General features: G+C 55.7%; 1 protein-coding gene across 12 annotated transcripts in view; it reads left to right on the plus strand.

Annotated features, from left to right (window-relative positions):
- KIAA0232 (KIAA0232 ortholog) overlaps positions 1–19,455 on the plus strand; it is an 82,920-nt gene extending 63,465 nt beyond the window's left edge. For 6 of the 12 annotated variants that reach the window (XM_070791853.1, XM_070791862.1, XM_070791855.1 and 3 more), the window contains 5 exons: positions 67–3,376; positions 9,950–10,061; positions 14,409–14,506; positions 16,910–17,036; positions 17,259–19,455. In XM_070791853.1, the coding sequence (XP_070647954.1) occupies positions 67–3,376; positions 9,950–10,061; positions 14,409–14,506; positions 16,910–17,036; positions 17,259–17,347 (3,736 nt within the window). In that variant the 3' untranslated portion in view covers positions 17,348–19,455. Of the gene's footprint in view, positions 1–66; positions 3,377–9,949; positions 10,062–14,408; positions 14,507–16,909 lie in introns of all 12 variants that reach the window. The other 6 variants (XM_070791856.1, XR_011567283.1, XM_070791857.1 and 3 more) reach the window with 6 other exon arrangements.
- The last annotated feature ends 3,138 nt before the right edge of the window (positions 19,456–22,593 follow it).

Consider the following 22,593-nt stretch of genomic DNA (forward strand, 5'->3'; position numbering starts at 1 on the left):
ATTGTTTTTCTATATTGGGTAACGCCCTGAGCGCCCACTTCTGGAATCTCTTGCTTGTTTTTCCAGGTACTATGAAGCGTTTCCACCGCTGTCCGAGAAGCCAGTTTGCCTGCAGGAAATCATGACCGTGTGGAACAAGTCCGCCGTCGGCTCCTACTCGAGCTCGTCCTCCTCGTCCACAGCCCCTCCAGCCAGCACAGACACGCCCTCCCCCAAGGATTGCAACAGCGAAGGCGAGATCATCCGGGAAAGAAGCGGCGACGCGCCGCCCGCCAGCCTGCACGAGAGAACACAGAGCGGCCGCAGCCACAGCGAGAAGGAGAACAGGTTCAGGAACGGGCCCAGCGAGGAGAGGTCCGCGCCGCCGCCACCGTCCAAGAAGCAGAGCCGGCACCGGCCGGACGGGAAGCCGCGCCCGCGCTCCTGGTCATCCGGCTCCAGCGAAGCCGGCTCGAGCTCCAGCGGGAACCAGGGGGAGCCCAAGGCGTCCGCGAAGTGCGTGAAGTTGAGGCACAAGGTGCGAGAGATCCGGAACAAGAAAGGAGCGCGCAGCGGGCAGAGCCGGCTCTCGCTGAAGCGCGGCGAGAAGGCGGAGAGAAGCCCACACGCCGCCGGGAGCAGCAGCAGCAGCGGCGGTGGCGGTTCCTTCCGACAGCTGTGCAAGCGGGGCAAGCGGCCGCTGAAGGAGCTGGGCAGGAAGGAGGCGGGGGGTGCCGAGGGCAGAGACCTGTTCCTGGAGAGCAGGACGGACAGGGAGTACAAGGAGGAGCCGCTGTGGTACACCGAGCCCATCGCCGAGTACTTCGTCCCTCTGAGCAGAAAAAGCAAGCTGGAGACCACGTACCGCAACAGGCAAGACGCCGGCGACGTGACCTCAGCAGCTGTGGAGGAGTTGTCCGAGTCAGTGCACGGCCTCTGCATCAGCAACAATAATATTCATAAAACATACCTCGCAGCAGGTACTTTCATCGATGGTCATTTTGTAGAAATGCCTGCAGTCATAAATGAGGACATCGACCTCGCTGGGACCTCATTCTGTCCTCTGCCAGAGGACGACAAATACTTGGATGATATTCATCTGTCAGAACTAACACACTTCTACGAAGTGGATATTGACCAATCCATGTTGGATCCCGGTGCCTCAGAAACCACGCAAGGAGAAAGTCGGATTTTGAATATGATTCGACAAAAAAGCAAAGAGAATACCGATTTTGAGGCAGAATGTTGCATAGTGTTAGATGGAATGGAGTTGCAAGGGGAACGTGCAATATGGGCAGACTGTACCAGCTCTGTGGGCGCCGAGGGCTTTCTCCTGCAAGACCTTGGCAGCCTGGCCCAGTTCTGGGAGTGCTGTTCGTCCAGCTCTGGCGATGCCGACGGGGAGAGTTTTGCGGGAGACTCCCCGGTTCGACTCTCCCCGACCTTAGACAGCACAGCGCTCAATCCGCATTTGCTGGCCGGCAATCAAGAGCTCTTTTCAGATATTAATGAAGGATCTGGTATAAACTCCTGTTTTTCAGTGTTTGAAGTGCAATGCAGTAATTCTGTTTTACCATTTTCTTTTGAAACACTCAACTTGGGAAATGAAAATACAGATTCTAGTGCTAACATGCTTGGGAAAACACAGTCTAGATTACTAATATGGACCAAAAATAGTGCCTTCGAGGAAAATGAACACTGTTCTAATCTTTCAACGAGAACTTGCAGTCCGTGGTCCCATTCAGAAGAAACACGTTCAGACAATGAGACGTTAAGCGTCCAGTTTGAAGAGTCCACACAGTTTAACGCAGAGGATATTAACTATGTAGTTCCTAGAGTCTCGTCCAATTATGTAGATGAAGAACTCCTAGATTTTTTGCAGGATGAAACTTGCCAGCAAAACAGTAGGACTTTAGGAGAAATCCCAACGTTAGTTTTCCAAAAAAAATCTAAACTAGAATCTATCTGTGGTATTCAGCTAGAACAAAAAGCAGAGAACAAAGCCTTCGAGACGACGCAAGCGTGTAGTGAAGGCAGTCCGCGTGGAGATGGCTACAGCTCAGGGGTTATTAAAGACATTTGGACAAAGATGGCAGACAGAAATTCTGCAGCTCCACTAGAAATAGAAAGCGTTGACGATGAGTTGTTTCCGACAGATGTAAATAACTACTGCTGCTGTTTGGATGCTGAGGCTCCAATGGAGCCCCTCCAGGAGCCAAACAAGGCCGTGCAGAGATCAGAATACCACCTGTGGGAGGGCCAGAAAGAGACCCTGGAGAAGAGAGCCTTTGTGTCCGGCGAGTTGTCCAAGGTGGATGGCGGGGACTACACCACCCCGTCGAAACCCTGGGATGTGACCCAAGACAAAGGGAGCTCATTCATCCTGGGAGGGGTTTACGGGGAGCTCAGAACGCTCAACAGCGATGCAGGGTGGGCGGTCGTACCGCCCAGTCACGCCAAAGGGAGTTTGCTGCAGTGTGCCGCTTCTGACGTGGTGACCATAGCGGGCACAGATGTCTTTATGACCCCCGGAAACAGCTTCGCTCCTGGTCACAGGCAGTTATGGAAGCCCTTTGTGTCCTTGGAACAGAACGACCAGCCGAAGAGCGGGGAAAACGGATTGAATAAGGGATTTTCCTTCATCTTCCATGAAGACTTACTAGGAGCTTGTGGCAACTTTCAAGTTGAAGATCCTGGACTCGAGTATCCCTTCTCTTCTTTTGACTTAAGCAATCCGTTTTCACAAGTTCTCCACGTAGAGTGTTCCTTTGAACCCGAAGGGATTGCATCTTTCAGTCCAAGCTTCAAACCGAAGTCAATCCTCTGCTCTGATTCCGACAGTGAAGTTTTCCACCCCAGGATATGCGACGTCGACAGAACACAGTACCGGGCTATCCGGATCTCCCCCAGGACTCACTTTCGCCCCATCTCTGCATCTGAACTCTCCCCCGGAGGAGGAAGTGAGTCAGAATTTGAATCCGAGAGAGACGAAGCAAATGTTCCCATTCCTTCTCAAGTCGACGCATTCGAAGATCCACAGGCAGATCTCAAACCGCTTGAAGAGGACGCAGAGAAAGAAGGCCATTACTATGGGAAGTCCGAGCTTGAGTCTGGGAAGTTCCTCCCCAGGTTAAAGAAGTCTGGGATGGAGAAGAGTGCCCAGACATCCCTGGATTCCCAGGAGGAGTCGGCCGGGGTCCTGCCAGCAGGAGAGCGGAACCCGTGTCTGGAGTGCAGCATGAGCGAGCCTCTGGAGATCGACCTGGAAAGCCCAGAAGCAAACTGTAAAATAATGGCACAGTGCGAGGAAGAAATTAATCATTTCTGCAGCTGCAAAGCAGGTTGTCAGTTCCCTGCTTATGAAGATAATCCAGTTTCTTCAGGACAGCTGGAAGAGGTATGTGTCAGTGGGGATCGGTACTTGGTGAAAGGATTTGATCAGACTTTAAGAACAGCCATTTCAGGCAAAGAAAAGATAGAGTTAAATTATTGGGAATTTAGCTTGAACGTCTTAAAACTTAGCATCCTTGGATTTGATGTTTATCAATTTGAACTAGACAATTGACATTTTTAGATAAATCAGAGTATGAGGTGTTTCTGAGTGGTTTAACATGCATGTGCTATGCTGAAAGCAAAGCTTTCCCAACTGATGAATCCAGAAGTGGCCGTTCACTCTTCGGAAGGCCCCTTGCTCCTCAGAAATGGCGGCGAAAGGTTTCTTGAAGTAGGAAGCCTGTCTGACTGTCTCTGCAACACTGATTAGTTTATAAAAAGTTAACGTTTTACATGTAAGATAAATTACATCTCTGTAGAATTCTCTGAAATTTTTTGTGGTACATGTAGCAATTAACCCTCAATACAAATGTAACAAAATAACTTCCACAGAACCCCTGCAGGTGTACCCTTGCTTATTACAAAGTATGTATTCCTGAAGTTACCTGCACTGTATGGGTCAGTCTGTCAAATGAGGTTAATAGGAATAGTGTTTTAAAGGAGTCATTGTGCCGTCTGACGTTGCTGAGAAGTGATCTGAGGGTAAACTGTACAAGAAGAAACAGTGACACTGATGACCTGTGCCCAAGGAGAAGCCTGGGGCTCTGCCCCCGCCCCAGCCCTTTTCCAGGTGCAGCTTTTTAAAAAGTCAGGTGGAGGTATCGAGAAGTCAGGCCACCTGTGGCTGGACAGCCGCTGGGTCATCCCTTCCTCGCCTCCGTCGTCCTGCACGCTCCGCCTGCCTGCCCGCCCTCCACGTGGTTCTGTCCAGCTGGACCCAGGAGGCGCCCCTCCCTCCCACGTCCCCCGTTCCTCTCTGCTCCACCCGCAGCAGAAATCATTTCTGCTGCTGCTAAGTCGCTTCAGTCATGTCCGACTCTCTGCGACCCCATAGACGGCAGCCCACCAGGCTCCCCCGTCCCTGGGATTCTCCAGGCAAGAACACTGGAGTGGGTTGCCATTTCCTTCTCCAGTGCATGAAAGTGAAAAGTGAAAGTGAAGTTGCTCAGTCGTGTCCGACTCCTAGCGAACCCATGGACTGCAGCCCACCAGGCTCCTCCGTCCATGGGATTTTCCAGGCAAGAGTACTGGAGTGGGGTGCCATCGCCTTCTCCAGAAATCATTTCTGCTTCCTTTTAATTTTCATGTGCTTTATGCCTTTCCTCTTAGTTGCATTTGCCATTTTTCATGAGTCATCGGTGTCCTTTCTTTGTTAAGTTGTGAGCTCCTCGTGGATTCAGATGCCATATCATTCATGTGTCCAGTCAGTGCACAGGTGTGGCCCTAAGCACAGGTGGTGGTGGGAAGCCCCCACAGCAACCCAAGAATCACTCTTGGAGGCACTTGCCTGGGGATATTTAGCCAGGAATTGAATCCCACCGAAACACTGACATCTGAGTTGCTCAGAACAGCAAAAAAGTATAACGCTGTTAGCCTTCATCTGTTTGCTGGTCACCCCACCTTTCATCCTTAAAAGTGTCCTCACGTACTTTGTGTCTCGCCTGGCTCCAGACGGGGAATGAAGAAAAAGAGTGAGAGCGAGTCCGCATCACAGCCACCGCTACAGGCCTCCACCTCCTGGTGTGTTGGCATCTCTGTGTGTTATCAGAGCTCTGGCTTGTCTGACAGGTCTGTTCAGTTCAGTCGCTCGGTCGTGTCCGGCTCTTTGCGACCCCATGGACTGCAGCATGCCAGGCCTCCCTGTCCATCACCAACTCCTGGAGTTTAATCAAACTCATGTCCGTTGGGTCGGTGATGCCATCCAGCCCTCTCATCCTCTGTTGTCCCCTTCTCCTCCTGCCCTCCTCTTTCCCAGCAAAGCTGACAGGTCTGGGGCGCCAGCTAAGTCCTCGGAGGACCCTCGCCGTCCCGGGTCCTCTCAGCCCTCGTCTCAGCATCGTTGCCTACAGCTCCCACCTCGTAGCTTCATCTGAGCTGCAGAAAGGTTGAGGGTGGCCCGAAAGGCCCCAGTTTGGGGCCAGGATCTTGCCTCTTCACTCTCACGCTGCCTGTCCGTCTCGGAGATCTCCAGCCAGGTCATCTCCCCCCCACTTCCCTGAGTGAGGGCAGTCTTTGCAGAGGGCAGGGCTCTGTTTTTTTAAAAAGTCACTAGTTGCCCATCTGTTTTAGAGCATAGGTGGTCTAGAATGTAGGGTTTCTGATAGAATTGGTACGCAGGAGCCTGAATTAATGATGCTTTTCAAAAGGTTAGTTGAGTTCAGTTCAGCAAACATTTATTAAACACTCGCCCGTCCTGGGCACATCCCTGCGGCAGGTGCCCTGAGTGAACCAGAGGCTGTCCTTGCCCCGGGAGAATTCAGCCTGGTCCTGAAGACCAAGCGCGAGCAGCTGATTTGCTCTCCGTCACGCAGGTCATTGTCTGCCGTGGTTCCGATGCGGGCGCTCCGGGAGGGCGTGTCCGTGGCACCAGTCCCCTCCTCGCCGCGACATGAGTCCCAGCGTGCTGCCCCTGAGGACCCTGCATGCTTGTGGAAGCACATACATGCGCGTCCACATGTGTTCTGTCTGCTGTTTTTTTTGGTCCCACTTTTCTTTTTTTTTTTTTTTTGGACTGAAATGACACTTTATTTATAATCACCCTTCTTTATTTTCTGCATATTATTTCTGCACATTCTGCATTTTCTTCATCATTTGGAGGTACTATAATTTCCTAGCTGGTTCCTTACATTTGAGGGTGTTTGTGTGTGTGAGTCACTCAGTCGTGTCCAACTCTTTGCGACCCCATGGACTGTAGCCTGCCGGGCTTCTCTGTCCATGGAATTACCAGGCAAGAATACTGGAGTGGATTGCAATTCCCTTCTCCAGAGGAACTTCCCAACCCAGGGATCAAATCCTGGTCTCCTGCTACAAGGAAGTCCTTTGAGGGTGTTCCGGCCCACATAATTTGAGGTGGCAGGGATGACAGCCTGGGGAGGGTGAACACAGGAGGAGTGGGAACCCAGAGGAGGACCGACCCGGCCTGAGAGTGCAGAGGAGGCTGGTGCACAGACCGGCGTGTCCCGGGGAGGAAGGGAGGAGGCGGGGCCCGCCAGGCAGAAGCAGCAGCAGTCGAACCGGTGAGCGGCTCACCTGTGCAGGGTGGCGGCCAGCACGCGGTCGCGGCAGCTGAGGTGTGAGGGAAAGGTGAGGACAGGTGAGCCGTGGGCCTCGGTGCCCAGCTCTGCGTGCCCTTGTGGCAGGAGCATCTGCTCTGTCGTGCCCTCGAAGGCGCAGAGCAGCAGCAAGAGGCTTCATCGTGCCTCCAGGAGTTTGCAGTCCAGGAGGGGAAGGCGTCCCTTGGGACAGGCAGCAGTGCCATGGGGGTCAGGGGCTCTGACCAGCGGAGGGCGTGAGGGCCCAGCCCACCTGCGCCAGACACTGTGCCCTCTATTACCACCACCCCCCTACCGAATGCCTGCAGTGACATTCCCCACCCCTCCCCAGGATGGCTCAGGGCACGTGGGCCCGGAGGGTGGGCCACCCGCCCCAGATCCCTGCATGAGAGCCAGAGCCAGAGTTCCTTCCAGGGAGGGGGCCCGGACTTCAGTCTTGTCACCAGAAGCAGGAGTGTGCAGTGTGGATTTAAAGCAGCGAGCATTTACCCAACTTTCATCTCCTGGAGAATTACTGACCGTTACATCTCCTGCTACAGATGTTTTCGATAAGGCTTTCTGGGTAGTGTTCACGTCTTCCCTCTTTACCATTTCCTTCATCCATCACACGTTTGTTAAGAGCCGCTCTGTCTGGGCACTGCTCTAGGGGCCAGGTATAAAGGAACAGAGAGAGATGGCTCCTGCATCCTTGGACGTACGTTCCGTGAGCAGCGTGAAGCTACGCGTACGTTAGAACACCTGTGCCGTGGGAAGGCAGAGCGGATGAGGACGTGGCGGGAGGGGGTGCTCAGAGCAGTGTGCCGCAGTTGACCCCCGCATCAGGGCAGGCCTCGTGGCCGAGGCGCGGTTGAAGAGAGGTGTCCCAGTAGCTAGTCAGCCTGGAGCGGCCTGGAGGGGAGGGAGCAGAGCTGAGGCAGAGGTTCCGGGACCACCCAGGGCTGTGCCCCATTCTGTTCTCCGTCTCCTCCAGCATGTCTTCATTATTTCATGCTCAGCCATGGCAGAAGCTGAATTAATACGTTAAACAGACATTAGTCAAGCAAGGCCTCCTGGTCATCTTTGGCGTGCAGGCTTCAACGCTGGAAATAGCTGAGTGGAAAGATGTCATAATGTAATGCATATTCACTGACCACATATTCAATGTAAACAAAACAGAAGAAATAAGTCCTCGCCATTGGAATTGACACTCAAAGGAAGGATGCAGGAAAAAAAACTTAAGAGACGATGGCAGAAACTGCATGACCCAACCAACAGTGGTCTCAGCAGGCCGTGGGAGCAGCGTGCTGGGCCATCAGGGCCTCTGGCTGGGAGGGGGGCTGTTCTCAGGCCAGCGGCCGTGGTGTCCCCGCTCTGTGCCAGCCCTCCTCCTGCAGGGGTGCCCATCAGTGAGACGCGGCTCCTGCCCTTGCACTCACTGTCCGGTCGGCTTGTGTCTGTCTCATCTCCTCCTCCTGTCCTTGCTGACCCAGCCGCCTGTCTGTCCCTTGACGCCCTCTAGCCTGCTCTTCCCCACCTGTCCTGTCCGTCCTGATGGGTCCTCTCCCTCTTCCTCTTCCTACTCTTTACCCCACGCCCTGAATCCCAGGAAAGGATTAAAGGATGAGCAGTCCAGCTGCGCCCACCTGAACAAACACTCGATCGTCCCACGGCCGCCCCAGGTGTTTTTCTTCGCAGGTAGGAGCTGGTCACCTTCGAATCCATCGCCCCTCGGTAGTGCCTTGGGTGACGGAAACGCGTTTGTCCAGGGAGCCGTCGTTAGCACTGAGGCGCTGAGGAGGGCCGGGGCTTTCCAGCGAGGCCTTCCAGTGCTGTGAGCTGCGTGCCCAATGCAGGAATCATCACCTCGAATTAACCGCAGCCCTGGCACATTGCTGGCTTCATCTGCGAGCCCTGGCCTCCTCCGTGCAGTTGACCTTGGTGTCTGCTTGTCTAATAGCTTTGCTAATCGTTGTTGTTAGGATACGCTGCAAGAGAGAACGGTGGCGGTTGAGTGGCTGCTCTGGGTGGACAGAACGAAGTCCTCTTCAGCTTCTGATTGAAGAGTATTTCTAAAAAGTTAAATGAAAATCAGGATCTGACATACATTTGCCATTTAGCTTAATAAACACACATTCCTGAGTCCAAAAAGTTTTTGATAAAGTGATTTACGTTGTTTGTTTAGAATTTAAAAAATCCTATCAGAGAATTGAAGATCATTGGTTGCTGAAACAGATCAGGTTTTAAACTTGTGATGAAACACCTTCTGAAACCAAGGTCTATGCAGTGTTCATAGAGCACGTGCCTCGGTCCAGCAGACCCTTGTTGAGGCTGTGAGGGGTGGTGGGAGGTGCGGATTTGCCCAAAGCCGGCCTCACCCTGGAGGGCAGGCCGAGCAGGAAAGGAGCAGGGAGGGGGGGTGCCCTGTCCCCAGCATCCCGGGGTGCACCTGTGGTGGCCGCGGCTGGCCCCGCCCAGGATGGTGGGCAGGTCCTGCTGGAGCTCAAGAGCTCTGCCAGTGAAGGGTGGGGCCTGGGCTCGGACTTGGTCCCCCTCCCCGGCATGGGCGCCTTCCGCTGTGCCGGGGCCTGGGGCCTGCACAGGATGTGGGGTCTCTCCTGTGCTCCAGAGTCCCGCTTTCCTCTCTTTTTCCATGTATGTTTCCTGTTTTGAAGCTGAATTACTGTCCGTTTGGTTATTTGGTTTTAGTCTCAGCTTCCTTCTGGTTCTCACTGAAGCAGATCATTGCTGTAAAGACCATTAGGTTGGTATTGCTTCTTTGACTCCCTCCTGCCTGAGTGTGTGAAGAAGAGAGTCCTCCCCACACTTGAGTGGGGAGGAGGGGCTCAGGGCCACACACACCTCCCCCCGCCACCCCCGCTAGGTCTGCTGTTCCAAAATCTGGAAACTTGCTTTCCTCAAGGCTGTTTCCTGTTGTTTTTGTCTTGTGATAATCTGGTTGTACTTTTCGTATTCCATTTCCAGTATCAGTGCTTTTCTTAAGAAAAACTTCCTTTATGTGCTGTGAACGTGGCTTTTTTTTTGTTCACCTTGTCTAGTAGAACAGTGAGAGTGAACATCGCTCAGTCGTGTCTGACTCTCTGCGACTTCATAGACTGTACAGTCCGTGGAATTCTCCAGGCCAGAATACTGGAGTGGGTAGCCTTTCCCTTCTCCAGGGGATCTTCCCAACCCAGGAATGGGACCCAGGGTCTCCTGCTTTGCAGGCGGATTCTTTAGCAACTGAGCTATCAGGGAAGCCAGTAAAATGGTAAAAAATAAAACCAATTAAAAAAATCCTGGGTTTGCAGTCACTAGTTTCTAATGCCTGAATTTTCCCTTTTATCTTGAAAGTTTGTAAACTTGGTCTGTGTTTGGTTTACTCTAAGCAGTTCCCTGTACTGAACACTGACGTGCATGGAATGAACCGGAGTCAAGAGAGACAAACCTGGTGGGAAAAAGCCTTGTACTCGCCTCTCTTCCCCGCCTCGGAGTGTGAAGGTAAGGAGGCCTGACGCGGTCCTTCCCCTGCTCAGATCTCTTAGCTCCGTAAAGAGCAGTCTGTTCCTTTTGCCGTGAATATCGGTCCAGGAGCATTTGTGTGGCAGGCGTTGGTCAGGGGCAACTGGGGACACAAGAGGTGAGCACGGGCTGGAACCCACTCTTATGCCCACCAACAGCCTAGGGCGGGGTGGGCCGTGGAGACACGTAAGCCCCCAGTGAGGGGGGCAAAGGCGGGAGGGGCGGTGGCCAGTCAGGGTGGGAACCAGAGGTCCCCCCAGGCCCAGCCGAGGCTGGAGAGACCAGCAGGGGATGAGCCGAGTTGGTCAGCAGGCTCGTGAGTTCTGCCGCGTTAGGTGGAGTTTGAACAGGGAGGAGGAGAGGGCCGCTTGCAAGAGCTCACCTTGGAGGGTGTCAGGTCAGGTGCTTTTTTTTTCTAAAGCAATTCTAGCAATAGAATCAGAGTGGGGAAGGAATGGAAAGACTGGAGGACACCTGCCGGGGCTCTTGGGCTCTTGCTGTGGTCTGGGATGACAAGATAAAGGCCCCTGTTGGGGAAGGAGAGCAGAGAGCAGCCCTGGGGGGCTGTGTGGAGGAGGCCAGAGTTTGCTGAGTGCCTTCTGTGACAGTGAGCCGTGGGAGAGCACTTGGGCAGACCAGGGAGAGGGACATGGGGGCAGACTGGGGAAGGGCTTCTCGAACCTCCCGGCAGGGGCACCTCCTCGGAAGCAATAAACAGCCCGGGCCTGCCATTCTGGGGGAGGAGAGAACCGAGGAGGTGGCCAAGCGGTCAGCTCGGCCTGACCCTGTGCGGCCAGCCGTGGTCGCCTGGGCTCCGCCGGCTGCGGTGCTGGTCTCGTGGTCTTTCCGCTCAGAGCCCTGGGAGGAGGCCGGGCTCCGGTTGGTATTCACGTGTTCACGTGTGCGTCCCATCTCCCCTCCCCGCCCGCGGGGCAGTGCCCTCGCAGCCTGGCCTCAGCTGACAGGGGGACCTGGGGTTGTCCACGTCTTTGTCCTGTGGGCACAGAAGCAGCTCCCCACCTCTGCCTCCCCAAGGGTCATCAGGGCAGCAGAGTCTTCATTTCCAGCATCTTTTTTATTTAACAGCCTCTATTGAAGGCCGGCTCCTCTGCCATTAGCTAATATTTAGCCACTCTTCATTATTTCCAAGGTGCTTCAATCTTTACAGCCCCCACAAAAAGCCTGGTTTTGCCTCAGATGGTGCACCCATCTGAATGGTTCCAGCTGTTCGGCCCAGGCCTGAGTGCTGGCCGTAGCCCTGAGGTCCAAGCGTGCTCTCTCTCCAGCGGCCTCTGCACACTGCGCTCTGGAGATGCAGGGATGATAGGAGTGCAGAGTGGACCCTGACCTGAGTCCGGTGGGAGCCCTGACTGAGCAAGTCCCAGTTGCGGTCACGGGGAATGCAGATGGGGAGGGCCAGGGGGCCCCACACCCAGGAAGTGCCGCCTGGAACGGGGGCGGGTAGGGGCCTGCACGGGGTGACTCCCAAGCACCCTGGGTTGGCTTCATCCCTGGGCCGCGGGGGTGACCCCCAAGCACCCCGGGTGGGCTTCCCCTGGGCCACGGAGACGTCATGGTGGCCTCGGCCTGGTTTCCTGTCACTAGCGAGGCAGCCGCTCCAGCTCTTGGCCTGTGGTTTTCCGTGCCGTGCCTTGTAGGTGCTGCACCGGCTCGTGGCACACAGAGCTCTTTGTAATTGCCGTGTGGCGTGCAGGAACGTTCTCAGTGGACAAAGCACGGTAGCCAGGTTTTCAGATGACCTGCCACTCTCAGCTACCCCTGGTGGTTGCCTGGTGGTGATGTCATGAAGCCTGGTTCTTCCAGCCCGGGGTAGGGGGGTGCCGGAGGGCAGGGTGCAGTCTGAGGAGCAGCTCAGCCCAGAGAGCAGGTGGCCTCACCGGCTCAGCAGCCAGGCCTGCCAACTCCCCTCTCTCCTGAAGCTTCTGACGCCGCTCACACCTCATAAGAAGCCTGTGCAGCTCTGAGTCAGGGCCTGACTGGAGAGCCCCAGCCTCCCTGTTGGGGAGGAGGAAGTGTTCCTTTTTCCGAGCAAGTCGGGAGATGGAGGCCCCAGAGGGCAGCAGCACGACCCTGGAGGGCAGCGAGGGAATGCCCCCTCCCTTGCCCTGCTGTGTGTCCACACACACACTCCTTTGGTCAAAGCCTTCTTGTACACTCATCTCATGCCAGGCGCTGTTCTGGGCGCTGGGAACACAGGGACCCCAGGGAATCAGGACCCAAGCCGGGACTACCTGCAGGCGCGGTTCATGCAGGGACCGGGGCAGGTGGCATGTGAGAGCCGAGAGCATGTGCAGACAGGTGCCCGCAGGGGCGCCCGCCGGGGGAGCAGGAGCGCACTTGCTGTGCCCAGGGCGCCCGCCGGGAGGGCAGGAGCGCACTTGCTGTGCCCGGGACGCCTGGCCACGAGGGCCATGCAGACTGTGCCTCCGCTGGGCTGTCCTGAGCTTCCGCCTGCAGGGCCCACGCACTGGGTTCGAAAAGTGTGCGTGTTCTTTTGGTCTCAGAGGGCCCTGCAGGGACTCAGTGCAGGTGATGGTTAAGGGTTCAGCATACAGAGCTGAGCTGGAACCCAGTGCTTCCCTTCACCAGCTGCTAGACCTCCGGCGATGACAGGCCTTTCTGTGCCTCCGTAGTCTGTATTTGTAAAAAGAGGCTAAAAGTGATGGCTCCCTTAGAGAATAGTTGTAAAGACTGAAATGCCCAGAACTGGCCTGGCCTGTGGTCACCAGGGACGTGAAGAACCCTGACAGCAGTCAGCATGGCCCTTTCCTGATGCCTGTGGCATCCACTGACCCCTTCTGTCCGCATAGAACCCCTAAAGCAGGAAGAGAATGGGACGGCAGTGGGGTTGGGAGAGACCTGCTCCACCTACTGGCACGTCCCAGCCAAGGACATAGTCACCTTCCCACCTCATCCAAGGGGTAGCCGAGTGCCGTGGGGCGCCGGGATGATGAGAGCTTGGCAGGTGAGCTGAGAAAAGCTGAGGCCTGGGCCGGGTGCTGGGTTCCTGCCTCGGCGGAGCCGGGGTGTCTTCACCAGCTGTCCCAGGGCGGGTGGGCCCAAGGCCAGGCTATGGGCAGCAGCACTCGAGAAGACGCTTACCGTGTGTACCAGCCTTGCACTTGAGGCCGCGCGCCTGTCTTAACTTGCACAGAAATCTCTCTAGAGATGAGAGCACTGGGGCTCTTTCAGTAACTTGCCCCCAGTTACAGCACAGTTAAGTAGAATCTCCCCGAGTCAGCTGACTCACGAAGGAGCACCAGGGAGGTTGAGGGCCCCAGGCTGTTGGAACTGAAGGTTGCGGAGAGTGCAGCCTTTTGTGGGGAGGCCAAACAGGGCACACAGGCCCTCCCCTGGGGGTGGCGGGAGGGAGCAGTCCTCAAGCTGGCCTGCCGCCGCTGCCGTGGGCCCCATTTCATCGCATGCAGCGCAGTGACTGCAGGCAGCCAGATGATGACTCACGTGACGTCAGGTCTCCTCCCCTGCACCCTTCCCACAGAGCGAAGGCGCCTGGGGGCTGATCTGGGTTAAGTTGGGCCTCAGTCTAACCCTGCGTCAGGATCGCGGGGAGCCCCGCCGGAAACGGCTGAGACCAGAGCCTGACCAGAGCCTGACCATAGCCTGCCCCAGAACGAGTGCGCCGAGTCTCAGGCGGGCCTGGGGCTTCCAGGCTGGTCTTAAGGCTCCCCAGGTGATCCTCACGCAAAAGCAGGGTTGAGAACCACAGGGCCAGGTGACTCGCGCTTGATGCCTTGAGTCCCAGCGTGCAGTCCCGAGCCCCGCCCAGTCAGCCCGCGAGCCCCTCCCCGCACACCACACCGCGCCCCGCCCCCCCCCCCCCCCTCGTCAGATGGCTTAGTTTGGTGCTGAGCTGCGATGCGTCTGTCACCTTGTTCCAGGAGCGTGTTCCTGGAGCATCCTCCGTCTCCCTCCACACCACGTCCACCCCCGGGGCCTCGCGGGCCTTTTTTATTCTGTGTTCCCAGGGCCTGTCACTTGAGAGGTGCGAGTGTGTTGTTGAGAGAGCGTCTTGTGGTGGGATTAACAAGACTGTGAGGTTATGTTGGCCTCTTTTTTGTTTGTTTGTTTTTACTCCATGAACAATTCATTAGAAGCATTTTTTTTAAACTGGCCTAACGTTTTCCTGGCGCACACCTGGCTAGCTGATGCTGACCATGTCTGCTTTTAGTGATCTGACTGTTCAGCAAAGAAAAATGAAACAAGAATGGTACGTTTCATGACTGTGTCTTAATGAAATCTCCCCCCCTTTCCCTCTTTTCCCTTCTCCATTCAAAATGATTTAAGAATGTTATACAAATGCCAAGGGAGAGAATGGTATAGAAGAGTATCCAGATGTTAAAGAAATGCCCAGTAATGAAGAGCGTCTGTTAGATTTTAATAGGGTAAGTGGACTGTCCTCCTCCTTACTACTAACTCGCAGTGGCCGCCAGCGCCCCGCACAACCCGGGAGTCTCGCGGCTGCCTCTCCCGTCACCGAGCTCTCGGCTGCGACCCTTTGGTCTGCCTCGCCTCCCACTCACTGCCAAGGCCTCCCGCCGCCCCCCTTCTCCTTGCAGTCCGTCCCTCACTCCTGCCAGAGCGTGTTTGCCCCACACACGTCTGACCCTGTGGTTCCCCCTTAAGATGCTTGGGTGGACACCCTTTCCATCTTTCAAAATGCGCAGCAGGAAGGAGCCCCTCCAGTCACACCTGCACCTCCCGGCCACCACCCCCCTTCCCAGGGGTGTGCCCTGCCCGCCCCCTGCCCCCATAGAGCTCCACTGTGGCCCCCCAGCAGCAGCTGAAGGCACCGTGTGTCCGCCGCCCCCCGCCTTCTGCCCTGCCTGAGCTCTTGGGGGGCCAGCTCAGGAAGGGCCCGGACCTCGCCTGGTTAAGCAGGCAGCTGAATAAATCCAAAGGAGCCCCTCTGGCTTCTCTGCGTGATTTGTCAGTGTCAGTGGAAGTCTGGTGAAAGTCGTCCGGCCCCCGCCCCCGCCCCGAGCGCCCCCGGGGTCTTTGTGTCCGTGGACCTGCTGGACTTAACGCATCAAGACAGGCGTCTGGGGCATCCCCAGCGTTCTCTGCATCCAGCTCCGTGACCGTTCTGACCCGACCGCCACCCCAGCTTCAGTCCCCAGACCGCCTGGCTGCTGGTCCCTCCTCCTCACCTCCGCACACAGCCGGTGTGCCCGTCCCGCGCACCCACCTTGCAGCCGACCGCAGTCCTCCGGGCTCCTCCGGGCTCTCCCGCCTCCACCGTTCACACTCCCCCGCCCCCTTCGCCGCCCCGCCCCGCTGCCGTGCGCTTCGCCGCGGGCTTCCTGCTTCCACCCGCCCCTCCACCCCCCAACAGTCTCTCTCACACCACAAGGCACAGCGGCCGCACTGTTACCTCACTCCGTCGCCCAGGAGGTGGGTGCTGTTCTGCCAGTCTGCAGACGAGAAAACTAAAGGCCCAGAAAGATTCTGAGGGCCTTCCCCGCTGGCTCAGGGGGTAAAGAACCCGCCTGCCAGGCAGGAGACGCAGGTTCAATCCTGGGTCGGGAAGATTCCCCCCCCCGGAGGAGGACACGGCAACCCACTCCAGTATCCTTGCCTGGAGAATCCTGTGGACAGAGGAGCGGGGGAAAAGGGGGGGGGCTTCAGTCCATGGGGTCACAGAGAGTCCAACACGACCGAGCACACACGAGCACAGATTTTCCAAACACGCCTCTGAAGTCGCACAGCCAGAGCCTGCGCGTCGACTGAGCCGTGCTCTCAGCCCCTGAGTTCAACGCCCCCGCCACTGACCGCGATATCCTTCCGCCCTTGTGCACGGAGTGGGTGCTCTCTCCCTGCCAGGCCTGTGTGTCCGCCCTCGCGCGCCTCTCTGCTCCCATGCCCTCCGCTCCCCGGTTGGTGTGGCAGTCTTTCTGTGCTCCTTCCTCGGGGGGCTCTCAACCACGGACAGTACTGCCATCTGGAGATGGGGGTGGGGGCGGGGTGGGTGTTTCTAAGCCACTGTGACTGGCGGGGGGGCATTGCTAGTTACTGTAGTAAGTACGGGGTGCTGGTCACCACGAGGGAGGGGCTTTTTGCTAGCCACTTGTTAGTTACTATGAATGAGGGGCACTGCTCATCATTGGGGGAACGGGAAGAATTACCCAGTCACTGTCAGGGGAGGGTGGCTTGGCTAATTAACCGTGATGCAGGGAAGCACTGCTGGGCACTGTGACGGGAGGGGCCACCACTTGCAGCTAGAGTCCCGAGGGCCGGGAAGTTGCCCGTCTGCTGGGTGGGGGGCAGTCCCACACAGCCAAGAGTTTCTCTAAAACGTCCCCCATGCCAGTGGGCCCCCCATTCAGAAGCACTGCCCCCAGGGTCCCTGCCAGCTCTGCTTTTTCTGTGGCCCAGCTCTCTTCTCAGCACCTCCTCAAAAGAACTGCTGTCCCCGCCACTCCTGTCTGGACCCCTATCAGCGACCCCCTGCCCGCCCCAGCTGGTCGGCGCAGCAGGAAGCCGGGAGGAGTGTGGGTGGATCTGTCTGCTTGCTGTCCGCCCCTGGAATGGAGCCCCAGCAGGGCAAGGCGGCGCTCAGAGACTCCAGAGGGCGGGAACGTGGAGAATCAGGGTCCGGGGTCCTTTACAGGTCAGGAGGGAGAGCTTGTTCGTTTTGCTTTCAAACAGGAAAACTTCAAAGTCTGGTAACTCTCCACCGGAAAATATCCACCAACAGTGTGTTCCTTAATCTCTGTATGTGGAAGAAAGCGTCTCCCCGGCCCTTCTGTGGCCTTTCGAAAACTCGTTCCTTGTCCCTCTCCCCTCAGGTGTCTTCTGTTTATGAAGCGAGGTGCACAGCAGAGCAGGACGCCGGAGCCCAGCCCAACGGCTTCCACCGCACGCCGCGCTGCAGCGCCGGCTCCGCCGCGGAGGACTCCGGCTCGGAGGGTGGAGGCGAGTGGGCGGACCCCGGCGCGGAGGCGCTCTTCTCCCGGACTCATCTCTAACCCCGCCCCCCCGCAGAGCAGTACAAGTTTTTTTTTTTTTTTTTTAATTGCTATGTGAGGGGGAAAGTACCCTTTTGTGAGGCCTGTTAATCTAAAACAACAACTTAGGTTTCTTCTTCAATTAACTGGTTCAGATCAGTAATTCTCTTTCTCTTCTTGCTTATTTTAGAGTTGAGGACAGCTGTCCTGTTGAAGATTTTCTTTCTTTTTTTTTTCTTCTTCTTCCAAGCTGTTAAAATTCTTGGCTCTCTGAACTAGACTAGAACCGGTGTGCATGTGCTCGTCTTAGAAGCATCACTGCCTTCCGCGTCCTCTCGCTGCCGCAGCCCTCCCCACCTCCGGCCGCAGTCCGTCACCGCCCCCCCTTGCTAGCACCGCAGCGTCAGCGCCCACGTCCACTCCTCAGAGACTCTAGCTTCGGGGACACGCAGGCTCTGTCCTCTCCGAACTGGGGTGTGAATGCTTACCCCTGCGGCGGGTCAGTGCCTGTCTCCGGAGGCCAGAGGGCAGCCTGGGTGACTCATCCCCGGTCTCCATTCAGTAAAAAAAATCTCATGTACATTTAACGTAGGAACTGCAAGGGTGTGCTTTTAGAGACTTAACAAAAATACTGTGTTTTCTATCTTAGGATCTTCCCCTAGAGTATGTACCATGGACAGTGCCATGGTCGGTGACCTCCTCGCTAGCTGAGGCAGCCAAGGACTTGGAGGTATGGGGTGGCATGTAAGGCCAGGTGGGGCAGAGGGCGGGGCAGTGCACCCCAGCCTGCTGTCGTCGCAGTCTCTTTGCCCGCCCCCGACACCGGTCAGGGTTTGCGGTGAGTCTTGGCAATACTCGGTGAGGACCTGGGTTGCAGGTGAGATTCTTGCAGTGACCGACATGGAATCCAAGCCCCTCCCCCCGCCCTAGAACTTGAGATTGTAAACGTCTGACCCGAAACAAAGGCCACCTCACGACCCCAAAGAGACCTTGGCTGCAGCAGCTGGCTGCGCTCCTGGCTCTGACTTAGAGTAGCTTAGATCTCCTTTTGTGTTTGAGAGAATGTTCTGGGCAAGTTCTGTGTGGCGGGTCTGAGAGCAGAGTCCTGGTTTCTCCCGTACCGGTGTGAGGGCTCCACGGGGCCACTGGCCCGTGTCGTCGGGAAGCCAGGGCTCGGTCAGTCTCGTCCAGGCCCATCCGTTTCACGACGGTCACTTCCTCAAGCTTTTCACACCGCCGCGCAACAGGCTGAAGTTAGAAGGAGCAATATTTGCAAAACCTAAATGTTTAAAGTTACTTTTCTTTTTTTAACCGACGTGTGAGATCAGTTGAGCGTGTCTGTAACGTCGGGAAGTCTTAACTGGATGAGACAGCTCCACCACTGATTCTGGCAGGCACTAGACACTTAATATGTTCTAGCTGGGAGCTGAGCTGGCCGAGAATATGAGGTTTGCTTCAAGCATTGGGTTTCGTTGCCTTGCCTTCATGATGACACAGGAAACTCCCTCCAGGGCTGTGGAGTCACCCCCTCCCCCGGCACTCTCTGTCCTCACTGTGGGAAACCTGATGGGCCGTGGGGTTTGGTCTCACCACACGTCAGGGTTTGTTTTTATACAGCACATCTTTGACACTTTAAAGTGGGTTTGTGTGTGTGTGTGTGTGTGCGTGTGTAAGGTTTTTATGTTGCTGTTATTTATTTATAGACTTTATAAGGGTTTATGTATTTTTCTTTCTTCCAGAGCTTCCTAAAAATTGATTAGCATCTGCACTGAAATATAATTTTTAACAGCAAAGGCAAAAAAAGAATTGGAAGTTGTAAAATTCCTTAAAAAAAATCACTACAGTGACGATCATCCTAGAAATCGTTGCTCGTGTAGCCGAGACCAAATAAATAGATTTCAGACACAACCTTTAGCTCGGTGATTTCGGACAGCTGCTTTTTTTTTTTTTTTTTTATCATGAAAAGGCTCCAGGTGGTCACGTGCAGACTTCCTCACGCTGGTGGGAAGGCGAGGCACCTCCCACGGGAACGGGAAGGGATTAGAAATGGGCGAGGGAGTGAACAGATTACTTATTTATTTGTTTTTATAGCTAAGTGGCTGAAGCCGGAGGCGCTCAGCGACAGAGTTGAAAGTTGTGGCTTTCAGGTTTGTGAGTGAGTGATCACAAGGAAAAAGCATCTCTTTAAAAAGCTGGCAAAACGCCGGAACACACTGTGGTATGAGGCGCGCTGCACGTCTTGGCGCTGAAGCGCCCGTTCCCCTCCTGGGCCGAGATTCTTTTCCCGTGGCCGTATCGTTCTGATTTCACGTGCACCACAGTAACCGATTTTTTGTTTTGTTTTGTTTTCTTGTGGAGTTAACACCAAATAAAAAAGTTAAAAAGCCGTTGGTTGTCTTTGTTTATCACAGCAAAGATTCTTTTATAAAAGAACACCAGCCTCCTCTTAGCAACTCACTGACCAAAAGTCATGTCGATATTCACTTATGTAACAAATCACCTTACGTAACACCCACTTACCTAACACCCACAGGTGTTAATTTCTGCAAAGATCACCCTGAGTCAATAATGTGTTAAATTCCAGATGAAGGTTATTTAGCTCTTCCTATGGGCACTGTTGAAAGTCCTGGCGTCTGCTTTGCTGGAGAAGAAAGTGGGTGGGGCCTTGCTGAGAAAAGAACCTACCCCGCCCCTCCACCCCCCATTCCCACCTCTGGGAACTACTGCCTGAATCCTGCTGAGAAAAGAGGCTACCCCCACCTCTCTGTTCCCACCCCTAGGAACTACTGTCTGAATCTTGCAAAGAAAACACCTTTTTGTCCTGTGGTGGTAGAAAAAGCTTAGTCTTTTTGTTCGTGGCGGGGTGGGAGGGGGGTGAATGTGTATTTATATTAACATAATGACTGTACATTTCAAGAAAGCAATATAGTATTTTAAAAGTATAAAAGAAAACTCATCCATACTTCCATCACCCTGAGAGGATAGCTTCTAAGCTTTGTGTGAAACACCTTCCTAGACAGCTGAGTGCATATGTGAATATATGTATAGAGAGAGACATTTACAGTAAGGGTTGTACTACGCTTGCTCTTCTGTAGCTTCAGAAATAGGTTTTTCCTTAAGAGATCTTCCCATTGTCAGTAACGATCTGCATCACTTTTACAGCTTATGACTCTATTACATGGATTTAATAAGTTCTGCCAACATGGAGAAAGTTCCCCTCGTGTCTGTTCAGTACCCTAAGTCACATTTCTCTGCTGACGACCTTTAACCATGGGCGTCCTTGGGCAGTGGCTCTGGAAGGCCAGTTCCAGCTTTCGGGACGCCTGCTGCTGGATGGACATCCACACGGACGCGTGGTCTGTGGACCCATGTGTGAGCCCAGACGTCCTTTTCTCTCACCATCCGGACGCTGGGCACTCGCCTTCCATGGGCACAGAGGGTTCGAGCTGTGTTCAGCCCGTCCTTCTGGCTTCTGGGATGTGCAGGCATGTTTTTACACGCTTCCCAGTTAGTGCAGTGGTCAAGAATCTGCCTGCCAATGCAGGAGACACAAGAGACTCAGGTGAGAAACCTGGGTCAGGAAGATCCCCTGGAGTAAGAAATGGCAACCCACTCCAGTATTCTTGCCTGGAGAATCCCATGGACAGAGGAGCCTTACGGTCCATGGGGTCGCAATGAGTCGGACACAACTGAAGCGACTTAGCATACATATATTCATCTCCCTCTGAAGAGGGTAGAGCTGCTCTCCCACATTTATGGGGGGTAGATCTCTGAAGCATGCGTCTCATAGACAAGCCAAAGGGGTCAGCCTCACTTTTCCCAGCCCGCCTCAACCCCGCTTTCTGTGAAGTCCGTTGGCAGCCCAGGCTGAGAGCACATCTGTAAGGGGACGCCCAGGGCCCAGCTCCTGGCACTAGGTGAGCCCCTGAGCGCCGACTTGCAGGCCCAGCACCGGGCGGCATTGCTCCGGCATGCCCCCATCACCTTCGCCGGCCGGACTGTACCTCTTCCCATTTGGCCCCGGCACTGGCTGGGTGGTCAGTGCGGCAGGGGCCGTATGTCCACGGAGACGGGCGGTATCCCAGGAGCGCGCCCTCCGCTGTGTCCAGGGCTTCTCTCATCCGTCACCTCCCGGCGCAGATGTGTGCCTTACGGCCACACCAGCCATCAGCTCCACCTTTTCACAAAGTATCGTGAGCTTCACAAGGGCACCCACCTGCCAAAGCAGGGTTGGGGAGGGGGCGCCCTGGGCACGGTAACTAGTCACCTGGAGACTTTCTGTTCCCGGGAATTGAGGCATCAGAGCCAAGTGGACGGCGAAGGTGTGGCGGCCCGTGTGGGTGTGTGCCTGCAGAGCTGGGGTTCAGTGGGTACCACTGCAGGTGCCACCCGGCAGCCCGGGCGCATGGGCTGAGTGGCTGAGTGGGGGCCTGGAGGCCAGCTTGTCTGCACAGTGGTCTAGGGGGGCAGCAGGCGGGGCCCGGCTTCCCCTGAGCGCTGCAGGTGGGCGGCCTCCCCAGCTGGGCTGTAAGAAACACAGAGACCAGGACGTGGGCTGCTGCCTTTAGACTGCAGCTGGCCTTCATCGCTGGTGGGGAGTTAACAGCTTTTCAGGGGCAGTTGCCTTGGTTTACCGAACTAGCGGCAGCACCTGGCCACGTGGTGGGGGCGCAGGGATCACCCTGTCTGTACCAGGAACACTACCAGCCAGCACTGGGGGCTCGCCATGTGCCAGGCACTCGTCTAAGCAGGGTTTACTCACAACCCTGTGAGGTAGGTACGGTGGCCCCAGTTTACAAGTGAGAAAACAGACACAGCGATCGCTTGCTAAGGTCTCACAGCTTGTGACACGGCTCAGATGATTAAAGAATCCGCCTGCATTGCAGGAGACTCCGGATTCAATCCCTGGGTCGGGAAGCTCCCCCGGAGAAGGGAATGGCTTCCAGCATTCTTGGCCCGGAGAATTCCACGGATGGAGGAGCCTGGTGGGCCACAGCCCATGGAGTCACAAAGAGTCTGATGCAACCGAGCGACTTAACATTTTCTTTTCCCTCTCTTCACACCTGGTGGACGGTGGAGCCAGCATTCGAAGTGGACTCTGACCACAGAATCCATCCCAAAGAAAGCCTATGTCTCGCCAAAACCCCACTGTATGAAGCGTGTGGGGCCAGTCGCTTCCGGCAAGCAGTCTCTTTCTGGTCCTGTGCAGTGAGGCCGTCGGGGGCCAAGTCCTGGCCTAGCCACCTGCCCCCTACCCCAGCCCTCTCTGGCCACACACTCCTGGGTGAGCGTCCACTCCTCACCACCCTGGCTGTCAGTGGAAGCTGGCATGCCCAGCCTGGGATGGCTGGGTACCCCTCCTCCCCTCCCTCCACCCAGTGGCTGCCCAGCCCTGCCTCAGGGTCAGGCCCTGCAGAGCACGGGGGGCTGGGTGCTCAGTGTGGTCACGTGGCCTTCAGGCGGCGCCTTAGCCCTCCTCTCACCTGTCACGAGATCACCGTGTCCCTCCTGGTGGGGGGGGGGCC

Source organism: Bos indicus, chromosome 6 (assembly GCF_029378745.1).
Source record: "Bos indicus isolate NIAB-ARS_2022 breed Sahiwal x Tharparkar chromosome 6, NIAB-ARS_B.indTharparkar_mat_pri_1.0, whole genome shotgun sequence".
Classification (NCBI taxonomy): domain Eukaryota; kingdom Metazoa; phylum Chordata; class Mammalia; order Artiodactyla; family Bovidae; genus Bos; species Bos indicus.